The sequence below is a fragment of the Uloborus diversus genome, chromosome 9, assembly GCF_026930045.1.
Source record: "Uloborus diversus isolate 005 chromosome 9, Udiv.v.3.1, whole genome shotgun sequence".
Lineage (NCBI taxonomy): Eukaryota > Metazoa > Arthropoda > Arachnida > Araneae > Uloboridae > Uloborus > Uloborus diversus.
The window spans coordinates 131,058,176-131,081,390 of record NC_072739.1 but is presented as its reverse complement, the minus strand read 5'-3'; the positions used below and the strand labels follow the sequence as shown (position 1 = coordinate 131,081,390).

At 30.5% G+C, this 23,215-nt stretch overlaps 1 protein-coding gene across 1 annotated transcript in view; it reads left to right on the top strand.

The window, feature by feature from the left end:
- Nucleotides 1–23,215, top strand: part of LOC129229331 (heparan-alpha-glucosaminide N-acetyltransferase-like) — an 84,385-nt gene that overhangs the window by 56,521 nt on the left and 4,649 nt on the right. The window contains exons 5-15 of the mRNA XM_054863623.1: nt 369–438; nt 684–726; nt 1,703–1,791; nt 6,824–6,931; nt 10,806–10,954; nt 13,536–13,654; nt 15,563–15,678; nt 16,297–16,423; nt 17,687–17,773; nt 19,684–19,758; nt 20,650–20,720. Of these exons, the coding sequence (XP_054719598.1) occupies nt 369–438; nt 684–726; nt 1,703–1,791; nt 6,824–6,931; nt 10,806–10,954; nt 13,536–13,654; nt 15,563–15,678; nt 16,297–16,423; nt 17,687–17,773; nt 19,684–19,758; nt 20,650–20,720 (1,054 nt within the window). The remainder of the gene's footprint in view (nt 1–368; nt 439–683; nt 727–1,702; nt 1,792–6,823; nt 6,932–10,805; nt 10,955–13,535; nt 13,655–15,562; nt 15,679–16,296; nt 16,424–17,686; nt 17,774–19,683; nt 19,759–20,649; nt 20,721–23,215) is intronic.

Sequence of the window (23,215 nt, the reverse complement as noted above, 5' to 3'; positions counted from 1 at the left end):
CTATATAAACACACATACGCACACACTCATGCCTGGACACAAATGCAGGCTTACATAAACACTCACACACATACTCGTGATCGCGAGAAACATAATTTAAAATCAAAAAGCCAAAATTCAAATTAATTTTTTTATTTATCTATTTATTTATTTATTTATTTATTTATTGTGCTTTATTTTCTGCATTAACCAAATAAGCGAATTTGTACAATAAATCTAAAATACAAGAAATGAAAAAGTGAGAAAAAAAATGAAAAATTTGCTGGTTGCTGCTCTTTACCTTCCCAGGGCATTGTTAGATTTGTTATTATATTATAAAGGAAGTAAAAGAATAGGAATGCATTGTTAAAATTTGAATTTTTGTGTAGCCATTCTTGTTGCTGTTGCAATTTACATCTTGCTTGCTGCATTCTGGATAGCTGGAAAATACTTGAAAAGGTAACTTAATTTGTGTTTTTTTCTTTTTCTGCTGAATTATTTATAAAATCAAGTAAATTTGCAAATTAGCTTTGTTACAATTTTCTTAATTTCTTCTTTTTTTTCTATGTTAAATTATTTCATATAAAATTTTCCCATTATGATCCTTTTCATCAATATAAAGCTATTTGCTTTGTAGAATCTTATTCTCTGTCAAAGTATTACATTTGTCAAAGTTCTGAATTTTCTTATTTATTCTATTTCAGAAAAGGAATTTTAAACAGTCTTTTTCACCGAAATTCTCTTGATGTAAGTTTTGTAAGTGTTTTTCATGTTGCATAATCTGTGATTCTAAACATTAAGACCATGTTTATCAATCATGATAAAAACGAGTTATTTTAGTTTTTCAAAGCAGTAAAAATTGTGATTGATTTCAGATTAAGTTTGATAGATAAAAGGCCCAAGTGTGGAATTTTCCTCCTCATCATAGTTTCAGTTCAAGAGTTAGTTGATGCATTGTAATTTCTTCAAAAGTTTAAGTATTCAGTTATAATTTTGGGAAAAAGGGAAAAAGTAGTGAAGGTTCTTGAAAATTATGATTCAATTTGAAACATTCATTCTACAGAAGCAATTTTCCATTTGTTATTTATTGCTCCATTGAAGTAATTTTCAAGTCCTCCTGGACGTGCTGGATCAGGGGTTGCTCGACAGCTTTTAATTTGAACTTTAATTCCAAACTTTTGATTCATTTTTTTTTTACTCCAGTGGCCCTGTACTTACCACTGTTTGTTGTTTGAATAGTTGGATAGGAGCTCTGATTTTTTGATCCAGACCAAGAGCTGGGCAATCCCTGGTCCATCACCCCCAAAGCTATTGTTTCACTTGGAGGACTTTGTGAGCATGAGCATATTTAACGTCCCCCAGTTGTCATTAATGAAGACGGTGAGTCTTTGACTGGCTAGGATCGAAAACAAGACCCACCGGTCAAAAGTCCAATGCCTTACCGATTTGGCCACCTCAGCCTCTTTTGATTCATATTGCAAGACAAGTTTTACATCAGTAAGCGTTAAATATTTTTTGTTTATGCTCAGCTCAGGCCTTCTTTTGAAGGAAAATTAGAGACGTATCTAAAAACATTATATTAAACGTATCTTCAGTGAAAAACTTTTTTTGATTGTGTTTGTGTGTGCACATTAACATAAATGGCATTTTGCTGCTATTGTAAAAATTGTCATAATCATGTCTGTTTCATGTTTTATTATTATTATTATTATTATTATTGTAGGACTTAACTGCAGCTTATTCATCCAGTTCTGTTGCTGAAGAAAAAAAAGCTTCCCCAAAGCGACTTCGCTCTTTAGACACTGTTAGAGGGTATAGCATTTTTTTTAATGCATTCAATAAATGTATTGCATGTTCAAAATAGGAAAAAAAATTCATTTAATAAATAATTTTTATGGAATTTAATACTTTTAATATAAATAAAGTGTAAATAATTTAATTAATAAATTTTGAAAATAGGAAAAATAGAAATTTTGGAAAAATGCCATTTTGCAAATCAAGGTGAACCAAAATTAAAAAGTTTATGTTTAGGCATTTCATTTATTTAACATAATTTCACACAGAAATAATTTTTAGTTAGTGTGACATTTGCTGCTGCAAGTGTTTTTATAACTTCACTATCTATTGCAGCAGATTTGTTTCTGAGACATCGTTCTGTTTTAAATCAAACAATTTATTGCATTTGCATTCGTGATATTGCAGAAAAGTTGATGTATATGCAGAGGATGGAGAGAACATCCCGATTTAGAAAATCCTTACAACGAAAACAGAAATAGATGTTGTTTATCAAGCGAAATTGAAAAATGTTCTAACTGTTTTGAATGTAATAGCAATAAATTTTTTGTCTATTACTCTCTTTTTTAAAAATGTAATAGCAGTTGTGATTCACTGAAATAATTGTTGAATAAAGAATATGTAGAATATTAAATTACTACAAATTGGGATGCATAGTTAGCTGTTCTGTTTTGATGTTTAGATGTTGTTTATGTTGTATTTGGGTTTATAATACTGAAAAGAAGTTGAGAGGTTTAAAAAACTTTAGGAATTATATCCAAATTTAATTTTTTTTTCATGAATCAACCGTGAAATCCCTCAGATCAGCAGTTGGGAAACCCTAGCTTAGACTGTAATCATAAAACCAACTGCTAAGTGCTTGTTAATGCAGGGACTCTTTAGCTTTTTTAGCTGTGGCACTAAAATTAAAATTATGGCTAACTAACAAACATATATGTTTCTTTAAAAATCATAAATGCTTGTCAATTTTTTTTTTATCTTGTATTAAAACTAATTAGTTGTATCTTTTTTGTGAGCTGTGTTAATGAAAAACATTTTAATGGATTTTGTTTTGTTTTAAAATTTTGTATACATCACATGCTTTCAAAAAACAAATTGCTCCGTTCAACATTTTGTGTTACTTTGTATATGAAACCAAATACTTGTATATGTTTAAGTTTATTCTCTATCTGTAACCCTTTAGTCTATCTTTTCTTTCTAGTATTTCTCTTGTGCTTATGATTTTTGTAAATTACGGTGGTGGAAAATACTGGTTTTTTCATCATGCTCGTTGGAATGGCTTAACTGTAGCAGATCTCCTTTTCCCATGGTTTGTTAGTTTCTGACATTTTAAAAAATATGAGTGCAAAAATTTCTTTTAACAAATTTACACAAATCTTAATGAAATTCGTGCATCTGTAATGCTGATAAAACAGCATACATGCTATTGTTTGAAAGTTATGAAAAAATTACTGCTTCAATAAAATATTTTACATTTTGGTAGATTTGCTCAAAATTGTGCATTGTTCTAAAATTAAATATTCAATAAGTATTTTGTTGTTAATTGTATCAAATATAAAAACAAAAATTTGTTATGTGTTAGTTCTTGTCAAGAATTATATAGAATATAACTTGAAGAGGGGGGGGACCCCTAATTATGAAATTAATATATTTAATTTAATGTATTCAATATTTTTCAATTTTAAGTTTATTTTTCTTTAATCTCATTCAAATTAGGAAAGTGATGCTTATATTCTTACTATATTATTAATAACTGGAGATTTCCAATAAGAAAAAACACAACAATGTTCTTTTTTTGAAAACTATCTTTGCATTAAAAACAAACAAAGAAACAAAAATCAGTTTAGAATTTAAATAACTACTTGCAAAACTTATTGTATATTTGCAATTTGATTTTAATGTTCTATTTGAAATAAATGCCAACAACAAATTTCAATATTTTTTCTAAACCTGCTACTAAATTTTTTTTCCCTTCCTTTAATGAGGAATCTTTATCGTTTTTAGAAAGAAAGAAAAGTAAGGAAACAAACCAAATGTAAAACTGTGAAATAGACTCACTCAGTGGCGAGCCCAGAAATTAATTTGGTGGGTGGGGGGTGCATTTTCTCACTGTGATGAGAAATGCTTAGTCTAGAATTGCCATTCCATTGTGCAAAAACTAAAAAAATAATGTCTTTCCGTTTTCTTTCTTCTATTCGAAACTGTTCCTGGATTGATTTTTTTTTTTAATGAAGATAAAAAAATTCCAAAGATTAAGTAACATTTAAGAATAATAAAAATACTATAATAACAAAAAATTATACTTACCAAAATCAGTAAAATCTTCATTGTAAGACTTATAAAATTCATTCGGCAATTGAAAAAAAGTATCAACGTAAAAATGGTTTAAAAAGTGCGAGCATATCAAAATGAAAAAATCTACTTCAATTTTCTCCAAGTTATATTTGTTCTCGTTTTTTGTTTTTAAAAAATGACTAAGATACTTTTTCTTTACTAATAATAAAGCTGGAAGTCTCTGTCTGTCAGGATCTCTCTCTTTCCGGATCTCTGTCTGTCAGGATCTCTGTGACGCGCATAGCGCCTAGACCGTTCGGCCTATTTGGCACAAAGTTAGTTTGTAGCATGGGGGTGTGCACCTCGAAGCGATTTTTTGAAAATTCAATGTGATTCTTTTTCTATTCCAATTTTAAGAACAAAATTATTGTAAGATGGAGGAAAAAATTAGGAAATTACCATAACGTGGAACCGTAACATGGGCACAAGCCAATTGGCGAGATACAAAATTATCATAACGTGGAACCGTAACATGGATACAAGCCAATTGGCGAGAAAATTCACTATACATTATTTGTAAATATACAGGCGAACCAAAAGACCTTTTAATTTTTCTATTACGAGCAAAGCCGTGCAGGTACCACTAGTGCTTTAATATAGTTTCATCCATATTAAAAAACAGCCCTTCAAAAGCAGTTCACAGCTTCATGTACTGTTTCTGAAATAACGTTTTCTCGTTTCTGAAAAAAATCTTTCAACAGTACTTATTCAGGCAAGTTGACTTTTTTTTTTAAAGAGCTAATGGTATTCTAAGAAATATCTATGACACACTGAGGTAAAAATTTTATAGTAATTTATTTAGTCTGTTGTGCAAATAATTTACTTTTCAAAGCTGATATTCCGAAATAAATATGCACGTTTTGTTTCAAACTTATGGCCTACTTGCAATGCTTTTGTAGTTTTGTCAAGTTCCAATGTGCACAATATTCTTTCTTTTCTTGCCTTCATCTGTATCTGTGTAATGCTTGTCTTTCATAATGTTTCTGGTTCTGTCCTTTTGATATCATAAGCTTTATTATTATTATTATTATTATCTGAATTTATTAAGTTGATTACTATTTCTTTTATCAATTATTGTTGGTCCCTGTGCTTATAAAGTATATAGGGTTCATTTATAGTAATTGCAATACTGGAGAAGCATTTAATTTTAAACATGATTTTAGGACCCTATAGTTCCTCAGAGGGAATTAAAGTCTCGCTTCATCTATACAGTAGGCGCCGCTTAATGTGATCACAGTTAATGTTTTCACTTGCTTAATATTATATATCAGAATCACGAAGTCCCGTAACCCTTGTATATTACCATGTGTTAAAAAAATTGGTTATTGTAACCAGTGCTTTCATTTATTGTTATCACTTTTTCATAAAATTTCAATTTTTTCTCCTCAATCAACAGAATTACAAAGGCAAATCCTGGCAAGTATTTTCCGGGAAAACAAGTTCAGTAAAGCAGAGGATTTTTTCTCCCTGCTTACACTAAAATCTTCACTCTAAACGGTCAATCATTTTAGAGATGGAGAAAAAGCGCAATGATGTAACTGTTAAGGGAAATAAAAATGACATTTTAAAACGCTTTGCCAATTTAACCATGATGAGTCACGGAAATGCTGCATAGAAACTGAACATTTCCTAGACATTTCTTTGTAAGTTACTAAAGATAAGGGCGAGATTGAAAACAAAGTGAAGCTAAATAAAAATTTAAACAATAAGCGAAATCATGCTGGAAAAGATGGTGAAGTTGAATCTGCTTTGAAACTGTGGTTTGCGAATGTCAGTGAAAAGGATGCGCTAGAAGGAAGTTCGTTAATGAGACAAAAAGCAAAAGATCTTGCTTTTTAAATGGGAAAAAAAAGACCAACTCTGTAGCAACGGACAGATGGTTTAATCAATGAAAAAAAGAGCTATTCCATTCTGCTAATTTAGTAAGTTGTAATTTAAAACTGCATTTAGTTGAGTCAATGTAATTTTAACTTGCAAGTGTAAAAAATCAATGTTTCATAATTGAAAAAAAAAATCGTCATTTTGTGTGTCCAGGATTATATTCCGTTATTGTTATCAAACTGTATTTGTCCCAAAGTGATCACATTAAGCTGCACCTACTGTAGTTAAGTTTAAAAATTTCCCTTACAATTATTATTTATTAACTTATGAGAAAAGTGAGAGAGCAAAAAAACTTTCGGGATGCAATTTGATTAAAAGTTCAAAAAACAGGAAAGTAAAAGTTTTCAGTAACATTTTCGATTTAGCTTGAAATTGTTTTACATTCTCTTAATTTTTTGTACTTTTTTTTTTGCTGAAATCTTTTGTTACTTAGAGCTAGAAATAGTTTGGTTTTTGGACCAAATGTAAAATTGTTGCAAGCAAAAATTGCACACATTAATTTTGGTGTTTAAAGAAACACTATTTTTAATCCAAAAAAGATGCAAGTGCAAATTGTAGTCTGTATTTTTTTTTTATTTATTTGTTTTGCATCTTGACTTGCTAATGAAAGGTTACATTTTTTTGGTGACTTTTATAAGTCTGGTAAATTGCTTGAAAAAAAAAAAAAGAAAAAAAGAAAGAAAAGAAAAAGAAAACCTTTACATTTTCCAAAAAGCTCTCCCAGTAGATCTTTTGTTACTGACTTTGCAACACAATTTTTACTTAAACATTCCCATGTTCAAAATTTTAAATATCACGATCTTTCAATTTTGTCACTTTTTTATTTTATCCACAGAATATCTATAGTAGTAATGATATTTGTGAACTATGGCGGTGGGGGATATGAATTTTTCGATCATTCAATTTGGAATGGCTTATCTGTTGCTGATTTAGTGTTTCCATGGTTCGTATTAAAAATTTCTTAAATATTCTTTATTTTTTAGAATTTTTTGAGTAACTTTCTGTATTATATACACAATGATTTTTATTGAATATTAATCTTGTCTCCTGCCAAGCCGTTTAAAGTGACCAACTTACTAATTTTGACGCATCATTGAAACTGTCTGAATATAGTTTAAGTTAGCATTTTAAATTTTCTAGTAGAAAGAAACCATCTCTCAGAAAGGCCTAAAGTTAGACCTGTAAATAAGTGAAACTTTAGAATTTTGTTTGCATAAGTATTTTAAAAATATTAATACTTTTAAACTACTGCTTATAATTAAGCTATCCTGTAATCAATCTTTTCATCATTGTGTCTAGATATGCTAATTAAAAGACATAACATGCACTGAAGACATTAAAGTTATTATTAGAATGGGGTTGTTTCCAAAATTTTAAAAGTTTTTTTTTCTGAAAGAGCATGCTTAAAAACATAGGATTTGACCATTTTTAAAATAATTTGTTTACGTTTAATATTAAAAAAAAATTACTTAAATCGGTGCGCTTTCATTGTTTACGCTTCTGTCGTGTGACATCACAAATGATGAAATGCCATTCAATGTTGCCATTCACAGAACAAAATATTTAATTCGCATCTTTACTCACGTGTATTGGCAACAGGGTTGGCAAGTTTCTGCCGAGGTGGTTAAAACCACTGGTAGAAACCAGTTAAAACCGGCATGGCAAAAACTTACAATATGACAAAAAAATTAACTAATGACATACATTAGAAAATGCATAAAGAAAATAATTAGTTGTTAAACAAAGCAATTTAATTACAATATTATCGAAATTCAAAATCAAATGCTAAATTTTTTGGACTCCGCAGTTGCCTCTTAGAAAAGGTGGTTTAAAAAATCTAAACAGTTTCTCAATTTAATATGCACAAATGAGAAACTTTAGAATATTCTTCAAACAGAAGAGCTAGCAGGCAATGCATCAAGGAACAAGCAATGTTTGTGAAACTTTCTTTTTTTAAAAACTGATCCACCATGTAGTAATTGGGGTAATAGTAAAAATTTGACGGGAAAAATAAGTTTTGAGAAATGCGGCCTATTTGTTTTGCAAAGCTGTGATAATAGGTACAGCATCTAGCTTAATATTGGCAAAGTAATATTCTTGCACTTTCTTCTTGAAGCACATGATAATTTCAATCACAAGCAATTTAGATGAAGCATATAAGCGAGCATATTACAATCAGTAATGCCGATGTCACTCCTCTTTCCTACGCACCCATATGAATTTTCGTCCTTTGTTAGATCAATCCAAATGTTAGGAGCATCTGCAGCTGAAAAGTTCCCTTTCCGAACTAAATCAAGGGCACTGGAATAGGATTTTATTTTTTAAAATGATGACAAAGAAGTTTCATTTTTTACTTTATCTAAACAAATATCATTTAGTAATTACTTGAGTTATTAAAGAAGCTTTTAAGTTTTTGCCAGTTTCTGCCGGTTTTTACCGGTTATAACCAGTTTCTGCCACTGGCATGGCAAAAACTAGTTTCTGCCAGCAGAAAGCCAGCCCTGATTGGCAACGATATGGTTTATAACAAGTGTAGAGCGCAATATTTAATTCGCTTCTGTATTATTATAACGTGGTAGAAAGATGCGCCAAATTGCACCTTTTGTGATTACATAAAGACCACACCTTGTTTACAAAATTGGACATTGAAAAAATTTATTAAAAAATAACTGTTGGGGAAAATGAAAGTATTTTCTGGGTCCATGTTATTTTTTTACTCATTCTATCAATTTCAGTGACTAAAAGTAGTACTTTTGACTGAAGGAAACCACCCCCATTCAATGCACTACAATTTCCATAATCCATTGTCTGAGGGCTTGCATGGGTTCATGCATATACAGGTCTAATTTCATATTACTCTAAGCCATAATTTATTGCTTACAGCATTTTGAAATCATAACTCTGTACTTAAAGGTGCTGATGGAAAAATGTGGAAAAATAATTTTTGAAATTCAGAGGGCCCTGAAGCTAATATTTCTAAATTAATTTTTGAACAACTTTGAGAAACTGATAAACACCTTTTTTGTTTTTCAAGTTTCTTAAATAGATTTTCTCTCTCTAACTGTATAGAGAAATTCTGTATTAGTTATCAGAAAACTACTGCTAAAAAGGAGCATTGTAATTTGTAAACATTCATGTTGAAATAAAACTTTTCAAAGCATTTTTTGAGAAGAATGTTATAAAAAGATATTTGGAACACGTTGTTGGCATTTCTTTATATATATATATGTGTGTTTGTCTGTGTGTGAATACTGATTGCAGAATAAATTGAGCTGAAATGTTAGTTTTGCAACAACACAAAACATGCTGTTTATTTTTTTTTTTTTCAAGGCTCTATTAAATGCTGTCTTAAATTTGAAATATTATTTGTATTAATTTTTAGTGTCTCTTACTGTAAAATTAAAAGCTTAAAATGAAATGATCATTTAACATGACAGTAGGTATGTAGTAAGTTAAATTGAACTCTTTAATTGAAAACTGTTTATTATTTGTAGCTGATACCGAAAGTACTGGTATTTTACCTCTTGCAAAATTGTAAAATAGCTCAAAATACTGGCATTCAGTATAGCAGTATTGCAATCAATAGATGAGGCAACAGGAAATATTCCATTTCATTTACTTATTCAATCATTTATTAAATCACTCATATATGCATTGATTAATTAATACGCACATTTACCTTCCTTCACTTATTTTCTTATTTGTTCGATATTTTATTTGATCATTTATTTTTTCTCATACTGTAGTTAAATAATTTATTCATTTATTGTTTCATTATCTATTCATTAAAGAATCATTCCTTTATTTACTCGTTCATTTTATCAAAAAAAAATTTAATAATCACGTAGAAAATATTTCATTAGAAAAATATTTTATTTTTCGCTTTGCCCCATGAAAAAAAATGCTTTTTTTTTAGAGATACAAATTACTGCCAAAAATTAAAAATAATGTTTCAATACAAGGGTTATTATAAAATTATTATTATTATTATTTTTTCATTATTAACTTTAACTTTCAAAACAAATATCCAGTTTGTTCTTTTGAAAAAAAAGTAAGTTACAGTATAAGCCCGATTAACCGCAAGTAAGGGACTTGAAAATTATTGTTAAATTGAGGAGCATAAACATTCAATGCAGTTAAATCCAGACCAGTGAAATGTAAATTGAATGTTAAATTGAGAAAATTGCTTGTTGGCCAAAAATGCCAACTTCAATAGTTCTTAGTCAAAAAAAGTACTTAACACATTCTTCACAAAACACCTCTATTAGCAACACTCAGGCGCTGCAAAACAAACACATGCACTATACACTCAGAAAACAATTCTTCCACTCACAGAATTAGCTTTCTGTTATAAACTTGGACCGCGTAGCGGCGGTTGCAGTATATATGATAATTTGCATAAACATCACTAAATGGGGTATGATTAAATCAAAGCTGTACTGTATCGTAACTATTTCACTCTGCCTCACATTCCACTCCCTATATAGTTAAAAAATAATTATTTCACAAAATAATACTTTACTTTCATGTTCAATTGCTTTCAAATTCAATGGCACTTTAAAAAATGGAAATATTTCGTGTTCTAAAAATTTACTGGTTGACTTGAGAAAAAATTGGAAGTGGTAGAAACAGATGGATAGTTTAAACCAGTTTTGGATGACCAAAACTTTGTTATACTTCTTAAAGTTGTGTCTGTCATCATTAAGAAGTTATTGCATTTTTTGTTGCTTTAGTTTTTTGCTCTTGTTGAAACAGTAAGCTCATATAATTAATTCTTTACTTATAAATCAAAAATAAATCTAAACATTTTTTCGCAGGTTTATTTGGATGATGGGAATGTCCATGGCTTTCTCTCTAAGGTCACAATTGAGACAAAAAATATCAAAGAAGAAAATATTTTGGAAAATTTTGAAACGATCTGTCATTTTATTTGCATTGGGCATCATGCTGAACACATACTGCTCAGGTAATCATCGTTCTAGTTGAATGTATTTTGAGTATCCTCTTATGTATAATAGCGAATTCACTGATCGAGTAACGCTCCTGATATCCCCAACAATCAAACTTGCACCACGACATGATAATTTGATGCTATTTTTTGATAATCTTTGACGTGCCAGGAAACTGACAAGGCTGAACTAGATCCGGTAACTTAACTGTTTTACTAGTAAGACTGCTATTTAAAGAGAATGAAGGAACGAAAAAGTAGTCAGCAATGAACGCTATCTACTGGAGTTTAGTGTTCATCCACTGGAGTTTGCATTAAAGTTTCAACTATCGAAATATCACTAAGCAGACAATTGCTTCATTCAAATATAGAAGCAATCTTCACCCATTATGCCTTGATGGGCGATTTTCTAGTTTTGAGTAAACATAGGAGACATTTTCCAAATCTTGAGTATTAATTTCTGACCTTGAACATTAGCTTATCTTTACTCATCATAACCAAGACTGTAACTAGACTTTTGTTTGGGAGAGGATTTTGCAAAATCAATAAAATTTGATTTCATCTATGAATTCTATTGATTTTTGTTATATAGTGAAATCTTGTTACAATGCCAAGGGACCGATAAAAAATTTCGTTGTAACAAATTATTCATTGTAACAAAATCGTCTTAAAACATTCTGTATTTTTTATAAAACTTTTAAATTTGAAAATCTGCAATCTAATGTAACTCAATCTACAACGTTTACCATTACTACAGAGCTAAAATATAATTAAACTCATTTATTCTGTAGAAACAAAGAAAAAGTATTGAAAACTGACCTTTTTTCATTGGTAGTCCTCATAAGATTCTAATTTATGAACACAACTTACACTAAGCTCAAGAAAAGTTGAAATCTCTCTGACCCGCTTGCAAATTTGCAGGGTACCTCACGTTTGGTGTTCAAAAATCAACTAAGGAGGCTAAACACTGATTTTTGCTATCTCACATTAGCTAACATTTCAGCATGAACTGATTTCCACCTTGAGTGGCTCTCTTTTTAAAGTACAAATTTCACGTTATGACTTGTGAAAGTTGGTTTTTAGTTTTCGGAAACAGCATTAAGTAGAAAATATTCAAACTGAGGTTGAAAAAAACATTTTGTTGTAACAAACTTTTGAAGAAATTCATTTTGTTAAAACGAGATTTTTTATGCATTATCTTAATGGGTTTTAAAATGGGACCAAAAGATTTGTTTTCGTTGTAACATATATTTCATTGTATCGGTATTCCTTGGAAGGGGATTTCACGGTACGTCTATATTTTTTAATGATAGGATGCTGCATTAAGGACATTTAACTAACAAATAAATGCAAAAAACATCCGGCGTACTTATTAAATGAGTGAAAAAATCTTATGTGTATGTAACATACTTCACTCCTGTCAAATATTTGATTTCTTTTTAACAACTCAAAGGAATAGATGTAAGTACTCATATACTCACATGTGGAGTAACATTTGTTAAATTCTAATTTTTGATTCTTATTAAATATGTTAAATATAGAGTTTGGCACTTTCAAATTTAAAGAATTTTGATGTTTTTGTGAATGTCAGGCATATGAAATGTGAATTAGGAAAAATTGTTTTTCAAGAAAAGATGTTCCCAATAGCTTTAAAAAATACTGTTACGTAAAGCACTGAGTTTGCACAATTCTTCAATAATTAAAATTTTTGTTTTTCCAAAAAGTTGAATGAATAAATAATTTAATTAAAAAGATATTTTTTTTTGAGCTAGTATATATAAAGTATAACTAGCCACCAAGGCAGATAGATTAGCTGCTTTTAGCAGCAAGCTAGCCGGTATTGATGGACTGTTTATCCAATTCTATTTCATGTTCCAACTTGCCAATGCCACATAGTCAAGTGAATTAAAAGTTTTATACACAAAATATTTTTTAAACAAAACAACATACCCTTCTACATTCGCTGATATCTGTTTCCTGTCTGACCATTAGCACTTAGATACTGAGATTTTGCAGTGCCCTCTTTTCATCTTTGAAATCCTACATGGTGTCTATTTCAAAAAAATTGCCGTAAACCTTCAATTGCATGTCAATGGATCTACATCATTCAGTCAGTAAGGCCTCATGTTACCTCATTGGCCTTTTGTTTCCATTATTAAAAATAATTGCTTTCCTCTCAAAAACTGTGATTCGTTCATTTTTTTATGATATCACTTGTTAGATTGATCTTTTTCCTTGCTAGTTTGATTACCATAGCAGTGGTCTTTTATGAGGGACACATAGTTCTCCTTCACAATTGGCCTGAACCCACTGTTGCACCGAAAACTTACCCCTATCTTTGTTTATCCTTTTTCTAACTCTCATTGCATATACAAATTGAAAATTGGTTAAAAGTATTGAAAAATCTAACTATATCTTGCATATTCTAAAATCAAAAATGAACAATTTTCATTAAGTTCGTATAATATAAATTGTATCATCTAAAAACACTAGAATGTGTCACCATTGATATGAACTGTAAGACTTTTAAATAACTGATAAATGTTTATGTAACAACTTCATACCTTGAAATATTTTATTTGTGTTATTAATTCTGAAGGTTCTAAAGGCATTGATTTGAGTAAACTACGAATTCCTGGAGTGCTTCAAAGATTTGGCATTTGTTATTTAATTGTTGCAACTGTGCATTTGTTCTATGCTTCAGCAGATGGAATAGAGGTATATGTTTTTAACTATATGTTTTATCAATAAACATCAACACTGTAAAGTCAGACCAAACAACGTAAGTAGAAGCACAAATTTGTAAAATACAGCAGACACGTGTTTCGGCGTTACAGGGAACGCCTTTTTCAATGCAAAAAATAATGAGCTTATGGATGAAAAGACATCCGACAAAAGCTTCTACTTACGTTGTTTGATCTGACTTTACTATTCAGCACAAAGGTATTTATTTATCTTATCAACACTGTGTTTTTTTTTTTTTTTTTTCAAAATTCATTTTCTTGAAAGGTTTTTAATTATTGTCTTTTAAATTTTTCTTATTTCAAACGCCTTTTTCAGTTATAGTTTTTATAGTATACGAGGACTGTTAGAAAAAGTATCTGACCTTTGCTGAAGAAAAAAAGACTGGCAAATCTGGAGCATTGGAAGCCTAATCACTATAAAAGTAATCCCTTTGGAATTCCCCACACTTCTACGGGCAGCGCTGCCATTGTTGGAAGCGTTCCGAGAAGGCCTGTTTCGAAATAGAAAATTGCTCGGCTGTTGCTGCAGCCCTAATGTCCTTCCTTGTCTAAAATATTGTACCTTTCTATTGCTTCTTGAGTTTGGGAACAGCCTGAAGTCGATAGGCACCATATCAGGAGAGTAACGAGCCTGTTCATAATCCTCACCAAAAGCCATCTGCATCTTCCGAACATGTTCCACTTGAGTGTTGACCAGTTTCTGATGAAAATTGATGCAGCAGCACTACTCCGGTTATTCCCTCAATTTCCTTGAAATTAAAAAATCCAATAAGAGCCCTGCACATGGTCTCAGTCAAACTCTTTGCCTGCAGCTTAATCTGTTGACAACCGGGGGAAAACATTGAGCATGCACACAAAGGTTCAAGGTCAGCTCTTGCAAGCAAGCTTGGTTCATATCAACTAGGTTTTTCCAAAAAAAAAAAGTCGTATACTTTTCTAATGGTCCACGTATATGTATGAAAACCTCTTTTTTTTTTTTTTAAAAAACTACTATACATATGAATGTAAACTTGCTTTCAGACTGTTTAACTAATTACTTAGTGTTGTTAGTGTTTTCATACAATCTTTGATAACTTGCTTTAAACCAAATCTGGAATAGATGATTTGCATACTTTTGGGCATAATTTGTTTTCTTGTACTATTTAAGTATGAATTAATGTTTGCACTGAACAGCTAAGATTGATTTCAAAAACATTGAAAATTTCAAAATTGAAAGAAAGGGGAGGGGAGAAAAGGTCTAGCTCAGAACATCAATAAATTACTTATGATACGTTTGAATTATGTGAAAGTTAGCTAAATTTTAATTGTGTTTTCTACGTGAAATATATTTTTTTTGCATGTGGTGTGTGTGTGTGTATATAAGTTATTTAATTTAATCTTGTGATGGTTTTAACCAGCTGATTGCCATCTGGAATTTAGAAACATAAAAGGGAACTCGTGAGAACTAATTTCAAATCTTTATGAATTTGATGCTATTAGTACCTTATTAATTGAAGGGTTCATGGCAGAAATATGACAAGCCACAAAGTGAATTTTCGAACAAAATTTTTGTTTCTCATTACTAAAATTGAAAACAACATGGCAATGGATTACACCAATTGAAGAAAAACTTATCTGGTTTTAGTATTGCAGAATATAGAATGTATAATACCTTTGAAAAATTCTAGAAATATTTTTTATAAGTTGGAAATTGGCCTACTGAAAAATTCACATCATGTGGCGTATCACATTCTTGCCCTGAACCCTTCAATTGTAATATTTTACTACGTCAATTATCACACTGGTGTTCACTTTAAATAGATTCTGGCATCCATGTTGATTTGATCAGATTTTTAACTAAATAGATGTCAATGTTTTTTCTTTTTTCTTTTCATTTTTGTAGACTGCTTCTCATTTCCAAGACCTTTCTCCTTATGGTGGCGAATGGCTAATTATGTGCTCTTTTCTAACACTTCATATTTTAATTACATTTTTGGTAGCTGAGCCCCAGTGTCCTCGGTAAGTGTTCATCATTTTTGCATGTTTGTATGCCTTCATACAGTGGAACTTCGGAAATCCGAATTTGCTGGAGCCGAGTCTTGTTTAGTTTCCAGAAAGTTCAGATTTAGGGGATGAAATATTTTAACACTTTTTATTAAATTAATAGTAATCTGAAAGCCTTTGCCTAGGAGTTTATAATAAAGCAATTTTTATCCTTGATAAAGTATAAGTGCTAAATTTGTTATAATAGCAAAATGTAGTAATGTTCATGCATTGCTGGTGTCATCAAACCAACATGTCGTGAAACCAATTCAGTTCCTTACATCAACGAAAAAGTATCAAATTCAGTTGCACACAATAAGGCACAGAGCTGTGTTATACATTGTACTTGAATGTTTACTAAGAGTAGCTTTCATTAAAAAACTAACTTAGCTTTTGAATCGTAGGAATTGGTTTTTCCTTCCTTCAAATCTAGTTTTTGGCCTTCACATTGAGGGAGGAGGGTAGAGAAATTTCTGTTAAATCAGTTTTAATGCAATTATATTTAATTATCTTGAATTTGTTATGTAATCCTTTTCTTTCAAAATAAAGTAGATGCATTCAAATGTAGGATCTCTTTTTTTTTTTTTCCAACAGAGGATACTTAGGTCCTGGTGGGCTGCATGACGAAGCAAAACATTTCAACTGCACAGGTGGTGCTGCAGGTTTTATAGATCGACTGCTGTTACAAGAATCTCATTTATATCAACATCCTTCTTCTAAAGTAAGTGTGGTAGACGGTAAAATTATGAAATTTAACTTTGACTCAGAAACAGAACTTTAACTTCAACTTCAAGTGTAAACTTTAACTTTCATTCAGTGTGATGCTTTACAAAAATGGTCGCTATTGCTCCGAGAGACGTTTGTTGGGTGTGTCGCATTTGTGCTAGCTGATAGATTGGTTATGTCTCCCACACAAAAATGTTCCGTGACAACAATTTGCTGTTCCTATTTTTACATTGTCTTTATTAAATAAATCTGTTTTGCTTTTTCATAATAATATGTGTTATTTTTAAGAAGTGTTCCCGGCACAGTGGTGATGCATTTGAGAGGTTCACTTAACATAAGCAAGACATGTGTTGAAGTTATTTTAATTCATCAAATTTTAAAAACAGAATCAGCTTGATTTCAAGCTGAGCACATCAGAACCTTGACTAACTGAGCCACCTTCGGTAAATTTCAATTTTCAGATAAAAGGGGGACACTTAAAATGGCTGTTCAGAAACTGTTGAAATTTTAACTCTGCATTTAACCACGTACATATTTGCAAAATAATTACTACTCACACTTCCAGTCCTTGCAGAATTAGATGGCATGGGTACCATGGATAATGAAAATTGCTCATAACACAAAAAAAAGCCTAACATGAGGCTGCTTTTGTGTGTCGTTAGGAGTAATTTTTCAACTTAAAATTTTGAATTTCCAAAAAAAAAAAAAAAATTCCAATACACGCTACTTGACACTTTCATCTGAAAATCTTAAATTTTTTCTTGCTCTGTCTCTCTAGATTTAGCCAATGAAAGGCACAGAAAACTAACCACTTGTTTAACTTATTACTTGCATCAGATTATTTCTCATTACAATCTCCAGTGCTATTATTGTGTTATTTGAAATTATTGTATAAAACTAAGTTTTACATGATTATTACTGTACTAGAATTGGCAGAAAAACTAGAAACCTAAAGTGTTGATCTCCCTTGCTGGATCCCGGGTGAGGTGTCAAATATATACATACTCTCATTAAAAACAACATTTTAGCTATGCAATTCACGGAGAAAACTTTACTTTTTATAATTTTGAGATCTTGTTTTTACTGTGGGAAACCATCATTCTGTATGGATTAACATATTTTGATCACAAACCTGTTACAAACATTACAAACATATTTTTTGATTATTAATCATTTCTGACTAAAGAAATGAGCGTTTTTTTTTTAAAGTTTTCAACAAATATAACCACTTTACAAAGGTAATTTTATATTTTTTTAGCCTATATACCAATTCACATTACCTCATGACCCCGAAGGTATTCTGGGATTTCTCACATCAATATTTCTTGTTTTCTTAGGACTACAAGTAAGACATTTTTTTTAACAATTGTTTCTTTTTTTGAATAGAACATGTACTGTATAAAACCAGTTATTATTATAATCTTGTAATTTGTTTCTGTTTTAAAATTTTATAATATTACAGCAAATTGTATTATATTGTATTTAGTCAAAGTGTTAGTTCAAATTTTAGATGTATTGAAAAAGATTCAACTGCTTAATTATATTGTTACATAGCTGTATTCTTTAATGCAAACACTAGAAGCCGATTTATAGGAAAAAGTAATGCAGTGGAACCGCAATTTTTTAAGTGAAAATTAAAATAAATGAAACTGTAAGTCATATAATATTTTTCCTCGACCTCTTAAGAAAATTTTTCTAAAGTAGGCTTAACATGAGGCTGGGCCCACTTAAAATTACTTGCCGACCTCGGCCCTGATTCTTTACTAAATGTTTTAAGCAGGAACTGCAGCAGAATGTCCCAGCTGAAATTGGTAAGTGACGATGGCTCTCAAATCTGAATTTTCCATGTTGAATTTGGAAGCATGGTTTGGCCAAACATTTTAAGACTCGAACTGATGTTTTACCCTTGTGACAGCTATTTTATTGTATCTCTGTAAGGTGCCATCAGTTACAGGAAGCTTTTTATTAATTTTTGTTGCTGTGTGAGGGCCTAATTAATATTGAATGACATTTGCACAGAGTCATTACAAATGCTTTGACATTTTGTAATGTGTTCTATCACTCATATATCAGCAGTAGCAAAATTTAATTTTATTACTATTGCATGGGACAGTTGGAATTTAGTTTCTCATTTTATTTATTTATTTATTATCATTATTATTTAATTTATTTATTTATTTATTATTATTATTGTTTTTTGTGTCTTAACATTTGCTCACTAATAATCTTATTAAGTTTGAAATGTGTTTCTCATATTTTAGATTTTTAAACTGATGATAAAAGAAAATAATCATACCATATTTATCGTTCTGTACTAAATGTGGAAGTTTTCACACTATTGTGTTATGTATTTGATTTCAAAAAAAGCCCTTCTTTCACCATTCATTTAGGCAAGCTTTAAGACGTAAAAAGTTTCAATTTCATTGGTAAAATTTAGTAACATTTGTAATAAGTTTATAACGCTCTTGAGGGAGCATCACTCAGATTTCTGATTGATTTATTGTAATTTTTGTGCAGACTGTAGTCAATAGAAAAAAGTATTTTTCACAACAAATTTTCCCTCATAAAAATAGCTCTTTCTATTTTATTTAGATATTCTAGCATTATCTTAACTCCTTCTTAAAAATGCATTGAAAGAAAATTTATTTACTCTTGTAGTGACCCCCCCCCCCCCCCAAGGGTTAGTTGCTGAAGCTGTTTGGTGATTTAGATATGGATTTGTTTTTAGATTAGCACTAAAATGTAAATATTTTGCATACCCAGCTGTGTTATTAAAACTTTAATAGAAATATTAGTAGAGGTCTGACTAAAGTATGATTTAATTTCTAACACAATTAAAATAATCTTAATTGTGTAAAAAAGTAAAGAGTCAAGGACTATATTTGTATCACTGATGGGATGTCCAAGTATTTTTTTTACCTTTAAATACAAAACAGAAGAAAAAAAAAGTGTGTTTGTATTAAAAAGTAAAAAAATAAAAGTGAAAAAATAGAATATTTTCTTTCTTCTTAATGGTAGAACTCTTTAAAGGTTTTAATGCTGATTTTCCTTTATTTATCAAGTTATTTGAAGATGCTTGTATTAGTGCTCAACGTATAAGGATCTGAATTACATGTAAAAATTTCATTTTGCATTTAATTTTGAGTTTCCAATGCTTGACCTTTGTTTAAAAAATGATGAAAGTTTCAAATAAGCTTTTTTCCTCCCTCTTTTTATTGGTGCTTCATTTTTTTTTTTTTTTTTAATTTCTTACAGGCAGGAAAGATTCTTTTATGTTACAAAGATTGGAAAAATCGTGTAACTCGATGGATGACTTGGGGTCTCACCTTGGTACATGTTTTTATTTTATTTTATTTATTGATCGTTCATATTTAATGTAATTTATTGTAACTCTAAATTGAACTTCATTATTTTGAAAGTTAAAAAAGGTTTACCTCATGGGGAAAACTGATTTTTTTTTTTTTCAAAAAATTGTAATCAATACTTTAACCAACTATTAATTCAGTCTTTGCGTTTTCCAAAAACTATTTCTAACCATTTATTTGTTAAGATGTTTAATAGTTATTTTGCAGAAGTTATAAGTAAAATATTTTTAGAAGAAATCACTATTTTTCCTATAAGATATTTTAAAGTTTGATCATTTTTAATAAAAATGATTCTAAACGTTTAAGTTTTTGAAATTGTATGGCATAATAACTCCAATAAAATCTTAAAACTACCTAAGAACTGCTTAAACTATTCTTACTTTTGTTTTGAAATAAGAGTGTTTATTTGTAATGTTTAAAATATTTTTTAATTTTTCATACATAGGTAGTACAACTTATCTTTATAGATTAAATATGAAAGAATAGTGTGATGCATAAACTTGAAAAATATACTGCTTGCATGTTTTTCCTGCTTTGAAATAACCACTCTGTCATTTCAAAAGTTAATCGTTGGGATAGATATTTCTTTCATACTATTTATACACTAAAGTTCATAGTTTTTTGCATTAATAAAGGAGTTCCTTATTGTCCTGAAATATGTATGCGACATTTTTGTAACTATTAGTTATATAGTGTAAATACTAGTTATATGTTGTATTTAAAAAAAAAGAGCAAAACTCTTACTTCCTTATAAAATATGGATACTGCATTTTTAGTATAAATAGGTTGATAGCAAAGCAAGCAAAAATAAATGCAACTTTTTAAATAGTTACATAAACTAATCTTATTTTCATAGGGAATCTTAGCTGGTATCTTATGTCTTTTTTCCAAGAATGATGGCTATATTCCAGTAAATAAAAATTTATGGTAAGTTGTTTTCTAATCCTGTTTCTTTGTATTAGTTATAGAATTCCATTCCATACGCTTGTTATGCTTTTATTTTCAAATTCCAACTTCCATAACGCACAGCTTTGCAAGGAAAAATTGTGTGATGTTTAGTAGTTACAAACAGGGCCTTTGAGAGGGCTCAGGAGAAGGTAATTGTCCCCCCCCCCCACAAAAAAAAGAGAAAATTTTAATCTTAAGGCCCATTATTATTCAAGAGGAGCCCATTGTTTCCTAAGGTTTGAGAAATTAATGTATTTACATATAGCATGTGGACGTAGGTTTTGTAATTTTTCAATATGATACACCTTGACTATATACCCTCTAACTCCCTCCTACCCCACCCGTCCCGTAGAAAATTTTACTGGTTACTAGAAATGTTGGGGGACAGTACCAAAAATGTTTCTTTTTTCCGGTGTTGATGCCAATAAAAAATCTAAATTTTATTTCTTGATTCTCGCCATTCAACTATTTTGTTTTTAGACACTATTGGCACATTACTTATATTATAATATTGTCATATTTTTTTATTAATGGTGTATTAGATTTTGAGTGGTATTATGATAGTTCTGTTCCATGTTCTTCTTCTCGCAATGCATAAAACCGCTTCTACTACATCCAGATAAAACTAAGCAGTTTAGGCTTTGCTTTCAAAGAGTATAGCAAATTACCCCCCCCCCCCCCCCGCCCTTGTTATTATTATTATCATTATTTTTATACGTTCTGTTGGGCAAATTTACAGCACAAAATCGGAAAGGTTACTTGTATTTGTGCAGTATATATGCATTTATAACAGTGGCATATTCACAGAGGGAGCTAAAGGGTTTAAGCCCCTACTATAGACAAGAAGGAACTCAGAAAGAGCCGTTACCCCCTTGACTAGACCAAAGAGAATGCCAAAAATTGGGTTTTTGCCCCTTAATTTTGAAAATTTTACAAAATGCTTGAAGATTACTTGTTTTGAAACACGGCTGCTGCAAAAATCTTTTCCCAAGAGACTTACTTATCCACCACTGAGGTTTCTCTTTTTTTTTGAGCAATCACGATTACTAATTGCTTTTACTTGACCGTCCTTGATGTCTAGTTCCTTTTGTTGTGCGATGAGATCATATCAATGAAGTTATCGTACCAATGACTAATTTCATTAGTGCCTTTTTGAGTTGCAGAGTTTAATTGGAGTCCTTCACAGAAAACAATACCTGTGGTTGAAATGATATCTTTTTCTTTCCTCCATGGTGATATATTACAATGATATCCTTGGCAAGCTATTTACATATGAAATATGAAATTGGAAAATAAGTTCTCTGGAAGCATAGATAATTTTGTAAACATGCAAAACCATTATTGATAAATTTGCAATATGATTAATGAAGAGTAATTTATGTAATCAAGGTTCCAGTAGTTTAAACTTAAGATTTGCTGACTAAGTTTACAATTTTAAAATGCTTAATTGAGAGCATGACGGCTAATAGCTGACTTGGTTGGCTAAGAAATTAAAAATATGAGCCTTAAAAGAGAGAGAGCAACTGAGCTACCGAAACAACATACGTATAGTCAGCCAGAGTCATTTGCATGGATTTCAAGACATGCATTGGAGATGCGCATTGCCCGATGTTAGAACGGCAGCCAATCAAATGAAAAAGGAACTTCATCATTTCATAACGTAAGGCACGCATGTGTCTAAGATCGAGAAATACGTTACAATAATTGAAATTAGCATTTGTGACTTTGCAAGATAAAAGAAAACAGGGATTTGATTAAAGCCAAATATATCAAAATAAATGTATATAATTGATAATATTATTTGGAATTCCCAACACCTTTTTCAACCCCACCACCCTCTGCAGGCCAGCTGCGACGCGACTCCCTGGTCTTGAGCACTCCCCTAGTAGCCGCTGCTCCTGGTCGGTAGCATCCATGTCATAGACACACGCATGCACACTCATACACACTCACACACATACACACATACCAAGTGCATACACACAGGTCTACGCACACACACAAACTTACACATATACAACTATACACACGTAACCGCCCAAGAGGAGGCACAAGAACCGTTTCTAAAAACAAGCGAGTGGGGGTAGAAACCAATGAGCAGGCTCCTGTCGCAACTCGTGATTGCAAAAAACATAATTTGAATTCAAAATTTCAGAATTTAAATTAATTTTGAAAATTCAAAAGTTTTTTTTTTTTTTTTTTTCAAATAATAATATTTGCTTCAGCTTTCTTTATTTAAGTTTTTTCCTAATTTGAGCATAATTAAATTGCTGTAATTGAAACTGGTTTTGCAGTTCGATAGATGGAAAGAGAGTGAAAGCACTGAGAGAGCAGGAAAAAACACTATTTTATTCTTCCCTAAAATTTTATGAAGTTGACATGTGATTAAAATAAAATTGTGTAATAAAACTTTACTAATGTGAAGTTTAAAGAAAAAAAATCCACATAAATCTGGGAGATTGGAGGCTGTTAAA